General features: G+C 45.6%; 2 protein-coding genes across 4 annotated transcripts in view; both read right to left on the bottom strand.

Moving 5' to 3' along the window:
* ATP11C (ATPase phospholipid transporting 11C) overlaps positions 1-12,237 on the bottom strand; it is an 895,731-nt gene that overhangs the window by 746,865 nt on the left and 136,629 nt on the right. The gene's annotated exons all lie outside the window — the stretch shown is intronic.
* Positions 1-12,237, bottom strand: part of MCF2 (MCF.2 cell line derived transforming sequence) — an 89,897-nt gene that overhangs the window by 55,513 nt on the left and 22,147 nt on the right. For all 3 annotated transcript variants that reach the window (XM_060270479.1, XM_060270482.1, XM_060270480.1), the window contains one exon: positions 9,858-9,948. In XM_060270479.1, the coding sequence (XP_060126462.1) occupies positions 9,858-9,948 (91 nt within the window). The remainder of the gene's footprint in view (positions 1-9,857; positions 9,949-12,237) is intronic.

Here is a 12,237-nt window from a genome sequence, read left to right as displayed (position 1 = left end):
CAACATAGGGTCCCCAAGAAGGGACCCTAAAAATGTGAGGATTAGCCAAATCCATGGTTAAAGAAGAGGTCTACCAATGGTATTAACTAATTTACTTAATAAAAAAATTCCTTCAGTAGCACCTTAAAGACCAACTAAGTTTTTATTTTGGTGCTACTGAAGGAATTTTTTTATTTTGTTTCGACTCAGACCAACACGGCTACCTACCTGTAACTAGAACTAATTTACTTGTGAGATATGCCCACTTCGACCTGCAGAACTAGCACTATTGAAGGTGTCACGTAATTCTCATTCCACAATTACAAGAACCAATCACTTTGTGTGCAGCACCTAAACGTTGGAACTCCCTGCCTATTGACGTAAGCAGGTGCCTTCACTGCACTCCTTTTAAACACTTTTAATTATTTGTTTCCAACTGGGGGTTTCTAACTGATAATTTTAATATTTCTGGTATACTGCTTAGAGGTTTTATTTCAGTCAAGCAGTATATCAATTTAATTACATTAAAAGAAGCTGTGGCAGCTAAATAGAAACTCCTTGTTCAGCAGCAGTCTACCTGATAACAGGGGTACCAACAAGAGAAGCCTATTGCCAAAGGCATCTGTTTGGCAATGTCTAGAGGTCAGTATGTTGGACTACAAGCAAGACTAGCTAGCAAGTCCAACGGTCAGGGATGATGGAGATTGTAGTCTGAAAACAGTTGGAGACCCGAGCTTGGGAAGCACTGGACTAGATGCTGAGTCTTTGGTCCAATCTAGCAGGGCTCTTCCTGCATTTTTACAAGATTGGAGAGGACAGGAAGAAATATTGGTGCCTTGCGGTCATTGTAGGGCAAAAGGCAAGGAGCCTAGCAGCAAGTCTGCATTCACTCATGGATTATTGCAATAGTTTTCCTTCTGCTCCTTTTCCCAATATTCTTTTTACACCACACTATCTGTTGCGTTGTGACTTTTTGATTGATATTCTGCCATGTACCATGCTATATTTCATGCACATCAGTGTGTGTGGTGTGATGGAACAGCAGATATCACCAGATATGTTGCCACCACCCAGCATGCACGTGACTGCTTCTGTCCTCCCCCCATGAAAATGGCAAGGAAGAACTCTGCGCTGGAACACCAGCCCAAACTTCATCACATAGCATGACCTATGAAAACAGTGGGGAAACTGCAGTGCAAAAATTCCCACGATTTTCCAGGTTAATGTGGTTGAAAACAGATGTTTTCCCTGGAAGCAGTTAGCATGGAAAAAACGCACTAAACACTTGCTACATTTTCAGAAGTGGCTGTTATATCACATAGAAAATCTCCTAGAATGCAGGGTTCCGGTTTCCGCCGGCAGGAATGGCGGACCTGTTTTCCATCCCTCTGACCTTCGTAAGGAATTTGGCGGTTGCAAGGGGAGTAAATGGCAACCCCCTACCCTCTCCGGGGGTTACGGAGAGGGGCCGCTGGCCCGCGATGCCCCCAGACCCACTCCGACTGTTTATGGAGTGGGGGGAGCTTGGGCTGAAAAGCACTTACGAGGGCCAGGACTCCCGGACGCTAATCTGCATGGCGGGGATTTCCATGGTTAAAGAAGATAATTAGGCTTAAAACTATGGACATACTTCAGAAGGAGGGGAAGAAGCGCTGTTTACTGCTGAGAAATTTATGCTGCTGAGGGAGAGGAGTCAAAGGCTGTATATCATCTGGAAGAAGGATTGATGGGGACGGAGCGATAAGGGAATTGAGTTTTTTTTTATTTTTCTTCATACTTCGTACCTTCCCAGACGCGATGTCCTGGCTTGTTTGGAGTGAAAGAGAAGCAAAAGACTGTGTGAGTTGAACTTTATAAACTGTTGTTACTGAGCATATTTTTTAAAGATGTGGAGTTGCCGATGAGAAAAGCCCCCCCCCCTAGTCGGACGGAAGGAGTCCTGGACGCGTTCGGAGGATTTATGAGCTGTGACGCACTTTGAATTGGAGCAGCGACCTGAAGCTAAGTTCAGCTATAGGGCAAGGAGATCCATTAATTTACCAAGAGTTTATGGTTTGATGTTTGGGTCTTCTGCCTGGAAAAGCTGTAAATACTATAAAGATCGTTAATCTTCATGGCTATGAGAGAAAACGAAAGTGATTTGAGTTTTTTAAGATGGCGCTGCTTCGTGTTGAGAGTCGACGCAACAGGGAGCTCCAGACCAAGAAGATTTATGGGGAGGCTGGACTGATTAACCCACACAGGAGAAAGAACATCTGTGAAACCTTGTTTGATATTTATCTCAGCAGCTGGGAAACAATCGGTTGAAAGTGGAAAACATCTATGTGACTGTAAGGGGAAGATCTGGAATATTATGAACTTGGAGGACGATTTGAACTTTAGAAAAAAGACGGCAGTGGACGGTTGCGAGGAACCCCCAATTTCTTGAAGCATGGGAACCCAAATAAAAAATTCTCTAGACGATTTGGCATAACATTCGGTTTGATTGATATATATATGTGTATAATTTGAAATAATGAATGTGATATAATTGGTTCTAATTGGAAAATTAATAAAAATATATTAAAAAAAAGAAAGAAAATCTCCTAGAATGCAGTAATTATCAGGTAAGGAAATGTCAGGGAAATGGAACAAAGGGGCTTTCTGAAAACAGCCCAAGTGAAGGCAGAGCTAATGACAGACAGAGATAACTCATTCTAGTTTAGTCTCCATCCTCTTCCCTGCTGAGTTCTGCAAGAGCAACACTGAAGCTAAACAGGTGGAATCTGAATAGTAGTTTTAAGCAGAGGTGTGCCTAGGGACTGGACAAGGGCACAGGCCTGGGGGTGCAAAAATCATGCCTCTCCACTCTGACCTGGAGTGGCTAGGAGCTCGCCCATCCTCCACAGGCCATTCCTCCGCTGCTTTGGGCAGCCTGGTGAGGTACTCAGGCTCCTTGGGTGCCTCAGCAGGTGCAAGGGAGCCTAGGTATGCCTCTGGTTGTAAGTAAGAGACCAGGTAGTTTGGGGCTGGCTCAGGGCAGGTTGAGGTTGGTGGAGCAAGTTCCACTGGGCAGAATAGGGAACTCTATGGCTTCCAATTCAGACTAGAACCGAGCAGGGGTGGAGGCCTTACAGTCCTCCATGGGCAAGTTGAACTACAACTCCCATTAGTCCCGGATAGCACAGGTAGGGGTGGTGGGAGTTGAAACAACATCCAGCAACATCTGGAGGGCCTCAGGTTCCCAACCTCTAGCTTAGAGCACCCCTGCAGGAAAGAGAGAACAGAATCAGCCTGGCACCACATCAACCTTACATAACAGATTGTCCCTGTAGCCTTATGGCAGACTCTGGTTTTCCTTCCTAGAGAGCACTGGGAGTCAGCCAATCCCATTGAGATTGACCAGAAACACAAGCTGTAAACTCTTCCAGGTGGGTAGCCCTCTTGGAGCAAAACTGAACAAGAGTCTTCTGGCTCCTTAAAAGACTTAACAGAATTAATTGTGATATACCGGTAAGCTTTCGTGGGGTCAAGCCCACTTCGTCAGATGCATCTGGAAAAGTCGGCTTGGACTCCACAAAAGCGCATGCCTTAATAAATCCTATGAAGTCTTTTAAGGTGCCAAATTGAAAAGCTGAAGCAGTTGTAAACGGAAATTGATTGATGACTCAAGAAGTTGTGGCTTGTCTCCCCCTTGGACAGGGCTGAGGAAAGGGTGACTCTCCAGACATTGCTGGGATTCTAGCTCCCAATCATCCCTGACCATTGATTGCGCAAGGGCGAAGCTGACGGGAGTTGGAGTCTAACAACATATGGGAAGCCACAGGATTCGCAGCCATGGCTCAAAGTCCTGGCCATTGCAGAAGTTACGGTAACTTTTCCACATGTGCAAAAACCACTCAACATTCTAGAAGGCTGGGTATGGTTGTGTAGCAAGGACATCTCCAAATCCTCCAACATTTCAAATGGGGGTGGGGGCTTGCAAAACCTCGATTCTCATACCAAGTATTCCCCCACTCCACTTGGCACACCACACATCACCCAAGCTGCCCCTATGCTTGCTGAATGTTGATTTAGTCTGCAAGGGTCAGTAGCGGGCCCTTCAAACGCCAGCAGTGTCCTGTGCAGTGGCAAAATTTGGCACCTCCCTCCCGCTTCTTGCTTTCCACTCTACATCAAAGATGTGGCAGCTCCTGCTGTGCCCCCAAGGCTCTTCACCCAGTTTGACTGAACTGGTTGCACTCCCCTAAATCCACCTCTGCAAAAGTCTTGTCTGGCACTGGCTAATCTAAAGCAGGGACATGTCAATAAACCGACCATCATAGTTCTCTCTCTCTCTCTTTCTCTCTCTCTTTCTTTCTTTCTTTCTTTCTTTCTCTCTCTCTCTCTCTCTCTCTCTAAATTGCAAACAAGCCCCCAAACACATATTGTCGAAGTTTTTCACTTATATGACGGAATTGTCTGAATTTGCAGAATAGCTGAGCAACATTTGCTCTACAGTCATGTTTCATTTTTGGAGGTGGAGGGGAAGGGGAAATGAAAGAGTACACTATGCTAGCACTTTGCATCCATGCACAAACACATTTGCATGCATGTGTGGTAGAGCTGGCCAGTAAAAGTTTTAGAAAGCCATAAGAAAATGCATCTGTACAGGCTAACAAAAGAGTTCAAAGGAGTTTCCCCTCCCTCTGCAAAAATGCTAAAAAATTAGAAACAATGGTTTTATTAAGTGCAGGTAAAAGATCAGGGCACCTTACAGAAGGGAAGGTATTCAAGGCTGGCATTCTAGGAGTAGCTAATTTCAAAAAGCATGGCCTATTTCTTTACAGGCCCTGCAGGAGGCTCCACAAAGAATGAAATATTTCTGCCTGATTTCCTCTTTCTGCCTTCAAAGACCAAGGAATATTTATATGCATGATGCATATGTATGATGCAATGAAGGGGTTCTGAAGCCCTCCACATTTCTCAGACAGAGAGACACCCAGACTTAGGAGCTCTGTTTAAAACTGGTGCCAACCTTGCTTTGTCAGTGTGGACAGGTGTATGGAAAACACAGTAAATACTGCCCAAACACCATCCTTTTCCTCTCCCCCCCTTTCATTTTCCAAGCGTTGTGTTCAGCAGTTTGTCCTAGAATGCTGCACTGCTAGCCAGGCTGGATGCTAGTGCTGCATCAAGGCTGCATTTGAACTTAGAAATCTGCTTTGCAAAAAAAAAAAAAAAAAAAGGAGAAAGACTGCAGGCAGACAGAATCCTTACCGCATTCCTTCTTCCCCTCATCTTGCCTCCTGGGGGATTCGCCTCAGCCATCTCCCTTGCAACAGAGGAACTGGCTACCTTGCCCAAATGTCAATGCGGCATCAGTGAAATAAGACCCATGGATCTCGTGAGGTGCTTAAAAATCGCCGGGGGTAGCCAGCCGCCTGCACTGCTGCTTCTCTCTATGCCAAGGCATCGCTGCACAGAACACACAGAGCAGCTTCCTCACTCATGTCAGTTGCACGGGTGGCGATGATACATGTTCCCATAATCCATTCATCCCCAAACGCAAAACTGACTGGCAGATAACCTGGTCCTCTCCTCTGGCTAAAGCAGAACAGGCAAGGGTGCCAAAACTATGAATGGCTGTTGGCTGTGCTAGCTGGCAGGGGGGGGGTGCGAGGAGAGACTCAGTGGCCAAGAACAGCTATAGATTTTTAAGGTGGAATGCAGAAGTTTGAAGACGTATATATTGCCATTTATAGCTCACAGCAGCAACACACTCCAGAGCAGTGTTAAGATTCTAGCGAGCATCCTTTCTGGTGGTTTTTTTTCCCTCAAAGCTTTCCTGCAGATGAGAAACAAATTTTGCTTTGTGCAACCAGCACTGCTTTGATAGCTGATAGCTACTGGGCAACTAATACAGAGACAGAGAGGGAGAGGGATAGAGGGACCATTTGGTAACTTTGATATGGTCTCCATTTTTGCTGCTGGCTGCCCCGGATGTGCCCTGGTGAAGAGAGCAGATCACATGCCCCCGAGGTGTTTTAGGCTACTAGCCAGGATGGCTATGCTATCCTTTCCACAAGGGCCAACATTGATGCCTAAATCCCGCATCTCCTGAGCTCTGCAAGTGCAGCTTTCTCCCGATTGAAGTGCAGAGTGTTTGAGGACCAGGACATTCGCAGGGAAACCAAAGTGCTTGTTTACAAAGCTATTGTACTACCAACCTTACCATATGCTTATGAAACATGGACCACTTATAAATGCCATCTCCAACTCCTCGAAAGATTCCATCAATGGTGTCTCCGAAATTTTTTACACATCACTCGGGAAGACAGGCAAACTAGTATCAGTGTACTGGAAGAAGCAAAGATCACCAGTGTTGAAGCAATGATTCTTCAACATCAACTTCGTTGGACTGGTCATGTTGTGTGGATGCCTGATGTTGTCTTCCAAAGCAACTACTCTATTCCGAACTTAAAAATGGAAAGCGTAATGCTGGTGGTCAACAAAAGAGGTTTAAAGACTGTCTCAAGGCAAATCATTAAAAATGTAGTATAAACACTGACAACTGGGAAACTCTGGCCTGCGAGCGCTCCAGTTGGAGAACAGCCTTTACAAAAGGTGTCGTGGGCTTTGAAGAAACTCTGGACGCAAGGGAGAAGCATGCTAAGAGGAAGGCATGCTTGGCAAATCCACACCATGATCAACTCCCGCCCGGAAACCAATGTCCCCACTGTGGAAGGACATGTGAATCCAGAATTGGCCTCCACAGTCACTTACGGAGCCGTTGTTAAAACCGTGTTTATGGAAGACAATCTTACTCAGATACGAGTGATCGCCAAAGAAGAAGAAGCAGCTATCCCTCTACTGCCAGAGTTGCCATGCCTCTGGATCCCAGATTCTGGGAATCACAAGTAGGGGAGGAGTGCTGCTGTGCTCAGATCCTGCTTGCAGGCTTCCTATAATGGATATCCGGGTGGCCACTGTGAGAACAGAATGCTAGACAAGATTCTCCTTTGGCCTGATGCAGCAGAACTCTTTAAAAGTTATGTCAATAACTACAACTTATGTTCTATCAATAGCTACAGTGCGTTAGTTTAAACTATGGAACTTGCTGCCACAAGATGCAGAGAAGGGCAGCAACCAAGACACCTTTAAAAGGGGGGCAGTCAAAATAATGGAGAAAAAGGCCATCAATGGCCACAACGGCTATGTTATACAATCCATTGTCAGATGCTGCTGTTGTTGGCATCCATCCGTCTTGAGATGGTTGTGGCTGCAGAGATGGGTGACCTCTCCAGGGCACAAGATTGGGAAGTGTGTAAGGAGGTCCTGGGCTGCTCAGACCTCCCCTCTCAGCCTTGCTGATGTGGTCCAAAGGAAAGCGGAACAAGACATTTGGCATCAGCTTGGCTGCAGAAGTTGCCAGAAGGAGGTATACAAGGCGCCATCCAACCATCTTAGGTACTGCACTACGAGTTTGCATTGCGTTTGCTCCTGAGCCTTTTCTTCTCCCAATGATATCCTGCAAGGCAGCGTCATGGACTGGCTGGATGCAGAGGGGTGGTGGGAGGCACCAGCTGGGGAACCCCAAAGGGCAGAAGGCTCAGAGGGATGGCGGTGGGATGGTGATGAGTAGTCAGAAGGAGAAGAGGGAGCAGATTGTGAAGAGGAGGTGTCACAAGCTGAAGATATAACAGGGTTATGAGCAGGAAGAGTCTGTGGCAAAGAGCAGTCCATAATCAGAAGCAGAAGCGGAGGCTGGAGAGGAGCAATGGCCAAGTGGCAGAGATGAGGCAGGCTGGTGAGGAAGCCTGGGTGTCTCCCCGTCCTGTGGCGACCAGCTCTCCTCTCTTCTGGTCTTCCAGAATCCAAAGAGGTGTGAAGAGGGCGGATCAAAGACAGGCAAGACGAAGGAGCCTCAGATTGCTTAGGAAGGAAACAGGGGAGGAGGAGAACTGTGGGAAAGCAGGGACCTTCAGTCCTTGCAACTGCCTCGTTGGGGTAAGAACTACCGGGATGAGTTGCTTTGCTCACTAGGTCTGACCTCCTGGGCTCTTTTGTTTATTTTCATTTTTCATTTCACTTTTAATTTGTAATACCGCCTTTCTATATTACTATGCACAAGGCAGTTTACAAGCTGAAGAAACAACAAAATAGACAGCAAAGATCACATACGTAATAACAATCTGATCCAATACAAGAAAGTCACAATAACTTTAAAATAAGCAACTTATATCAAATAAAGCAATTTTCAATAATCCATTAGAATATAATAGTAAACAGTAAAATTAAATATCCACAAATAATAACCCTTATCAGTTACAATAAAGAATTACTAGACAATAATAAATAAAAATTACAGCAAATCACAATCCATAAAATACCACAAAACATGCAAAACCATGTAAAAGAATCAAACTGAGAAACAAGCTCACACAACTTATAAAATGGTGTGTTTTTTAATTTCACCGAACTCCTCTTATTGGAATAAAGAGTTACCTTCACTTGCTACTGTGTGAGTTATTGCTGACTTGCTCATGACACCCGCCCTGACAGGCAGCGGGTATGGAATTTTCCTTGAGGTTACTTCCAAAGCCTTTCTCAAAAGGTGAGTCTTGTCATCTGGGCAGCCCAGGACCCCCCCCCCCAAAAAAACCACACCGCCCAGTTCTCCTTTTCCAGAACTGGTCCAGGAGAATACCGTGGACAAAGGTCTCAAGTGCTGAAGAGATACCAAGAAACAGGAGCAAGGTCACACTCCCCCTGCCCTATTTTCTGCAAAGGTCACTCAGCAGGACAACCAAGGGAGACTCAGTTTCTTGGCCAGGCCTGAACCTAGAATAGATCTAAATAAACCGTGTCCTCCAAGAATTCCTGCAGCTGCCCCACCATGGCCCTTTCCACCACCTTCCCCCCAAAGGGGTATTGGCAACTAGCTGTTCAAATACAAAGGGTTGAGAACTGGTTCCTTAAGGAACAGCCACATCACTGCTCCTTTCATTGTTGCAGAGACCATCCCTTCATGCAGCAAAGCATTAACTCCACTCTGGGCCCAAATGGTCAACCACCTTCTGCTAAATCTGATAATACAGGAAGAGAATGGGCTGAGGGGCATCCCTAATCTCTGGCCCAGCCTCAAGTGCTGACCCTCTAATCCCACCCCAAGGTCTTTCCCTGGTTAAGGAAATGGCGTCTGTATGGGCAACAGCCAACCCCCCTGCCTTGACTCCCTAGTCTAGATTGGTGCAGCACTGAAAATCCAGGTGGGCAGAGCTGGGTAAGGTCAGGCCCAGCCAGCTCACTCACCCAGGCCAGATCAGCCCACTCAAATTGCGAATGAGCGTGGTTTTATTATGGACTGATCTGGCATTCAGCACCAGCAGCACCAGGCCAAAGAGCTCAGCGGATATGTCACCTTCTGGTGGAGCTCACTAGGGCTAGAACAAGAACACACACCTAGGCCTTCTCCCCCCAATGGTGTTCAGCCCCCCAACTCCCCTTCCTCTGGAATTGGGGGACCAGTCCTCAGAACTGTCCCCAGGCCATACCCTCTTTAGCATCATCCTCCAATGATTTTGCCTGGCTGGAATGTGTAATTGAACTGTGGTAACACTACTTCTTCACCTGGATGAAGGGTGTCTTGGGGAGTATGTGTGTGTGAGAGAGAGCGTGTGTGTGTATATGTGTGTGCAGAAACCTCTGGCTTCTGCCTAGCTAAAAATCCAGCCTGCTCTCCTGGTAAGAGTCATAGCCATTGCTCCACCCACTTCTGCCTCTAGCCCTGCCCTGCCCAATTCTGGCTCCTCCCACCACTGGTGTTTGTCCCCTGGAAGGTTACCCACAAATGAATTATGGTCCTTGGGCAGATAATGACACTCCCCTTGTGCCCACCCCACCACAGAAGAACTTACTGCTATTCTTTGCAGAGTCATTTTGACTGACGTCCATGTATCCAACCTTCTGTCCAGGATTAGGATAAATTTGGTTTCCAATTCACGTTGGCTGGAACACAATAAAATAAAATAAAGAAGAAGCAGGGAACATAGCTGTGCCAATCACATCCATGTCAAAAGTTCACAACCGGATTTCCTTAGATCCAGGACCTTCCTACATTCTTTTTTTTTTAATGGTTTTCAATACACAAACATCTATTCCTATTGTGAGTTAAAAGCTCACCCTTGAAAAGTCACACTGGCAGGGTGTTTGAGCTGAAGGTTTCTAGTCACGCACCACCCGGCCCACCAGGAATATGGATGGGCAAATCTGACGAACCAAGTGTCTCATTTTTCCGGTTCTTAAGTTCAGTTCTCCACATATCCAAATCAGGATGCAAAGGTTGTTTTTTAAAAGTCCTCATGAAAAGTCACTGGCATTGCAGTTTGAACCTCCTATAATATACCCATTTTTGTATGCAGTTTTGCACCCGAAACACACATTTTTGCAAATCAGTTTCCCCTAATTTAATGCCAAACTCCCCATAATATATGCATTCTATGTACACATTACTTGACTGGGAGCCAGATACTGTACCTAAAGTAACACCTTCCCCAGTTCCAACCACCCTGGAACCTACAATTGGCTAGGGAAACCTTTTTGTAGTGCTGCCACTGAGGGCTGCCCCACTGGTGCAGAACTGTGACAGAGCCTTTACAGAAGTGGCTCCCTGGTTGCAGAATGCCTTCACTAGTGAAGTGCACCTGTCTCCATCATTATTAACTTTCAGGAGGAATTTGAAAGCATTCCTGTTCACCTAGGTATTGGGTTGCTGAAAAATCCTGTCCCTTGCAACCCGAAGATCATTGGATGGAACAGTGTTTTTAACTGCTAATATGGTTTAAAATGAAACAGCTTTTAGATGCTTTTAACTGTGCAGTGGTACCTCGGGTTAAGAACTTAATTCATTCTGGAGGTCCATTCTTAACCTAAAACTGTTCTTAACCTGAGGTACTACTTTAGCTAATGGGGCCCCCTGCTGCTGCCGTGCCGCCACCACACAATTTCTGTTCTCATCCTGAAGCAAAGTTGTTAACCCGAGGTACTATTTCTGGGTTAGTGGAGCCTGTAACCTAAAGCGTCTGTAACCCGAGGTACCACTATAATTGTTCTAAGATTGCTTTTAATTACATTATAATGCATTTGTCTTTACATCTGTCTGCTGCTCGAGGCTCTTTTGACAGAAAGGGCAGGATATAAGTTTAGTTAAAAAAAAAAGTGACAAATAATTACAAAATTCAGCACAGTGTGATTTTTTTTTTAAAAAAAGGATGGCTGTGCCTTGGTTCACATATTGTTTCAGAAAGTGCAAATTAGGCACATTCACTTTTAAATACAAACTGAAATTAATTTCTTCCCCACCCCTAAACCCAAGAGAGGGGACTGACATGAGCCTCAGTGTGGTGTAATGGTTAGAGTGCTGGATTATGACCTGGGAGACCAGGGTTCAAATCCTCTCTCAGCCATGAGGCTCACTGGGTGACCTTGGGCCACTCACCATCACTTAGCCTAACCTACCTCACAGGGTCGTTCTGGGGATGAAAGTGGAAGGAGAACCATGTATTGAGCTCCTTGGGGGGGGGGGGAGGTGGCATATAAATGCAATAAATAATATTGCAGCTGACAATATTTAAAGAAGCAGCTAAAATATCAAAACGAAACAAAAAAATCAAAACGAAACAAAACAAACTATGGGCACAAAGGAGAAACTTTACCAGGGACAGGGACCAGAGAACTGAAATTGATAGTAGATGGGCATACCTGGAGCACGTGCTATTTATCTGGAATAAGGAAGATTCTTCTTCCTCTGTTGCACAAGTCTTTGTTCTCCCAGCAAAACCACATAACCGCATGCAAAAACCTAATCGCACATGCCTTAACCTTGCCTGACTCAATTACTAATTCATGTTCTTCAAGACAATAATTTAGGGGAACCCGCTCTGAATCACACTGTTAATGAGAGGTTTGCCCGGCAGAATACACTTGGCAAATAACATTGCCTGGAGATTAAGCTGCAAATTCCAACCCACATTGCAAGATTTTGGTCAATTCATTCCATACTTATTTTGTTTTCTAGGATCAAAGCCACTGAAAGGGTAGGGTGGGGCAGGGCAGGAAAAAGAAAGGGCGGAGAAACAAAGGAGGGCACACGCCCTAGCAGTGGCTTACCAGAATCTGATGCTGCAAGACTTACAGCAGGGTGAGATTCAGTACAGTTTGCATTTTAAAGAGAACCTACCAAATTCATACTGTCAGGGGATTGTTGCGGCTACTCTCGAGTAAAGACGCTCCAGTCCG

The sequence above is a fragment of the Zootoca vivipara genome, chromosome Z, assembly GCF_963506605.1.
Source record: "Zootoca vivipara chromosome Z, rZooViv1.1, whole genome shotgun sequence".
Lineage (NCBI taxonomy): Eukaryota > Metazoa > Chordata > Lepidosauria > Squamata > Lacertidae > Zootoca > Zootoca vivipara.
The sequence above is the reverse complement of the archived record's forward strand: the minus strand, read 5'-3'. Positions and strand labels throughout refer to the sequence as shown.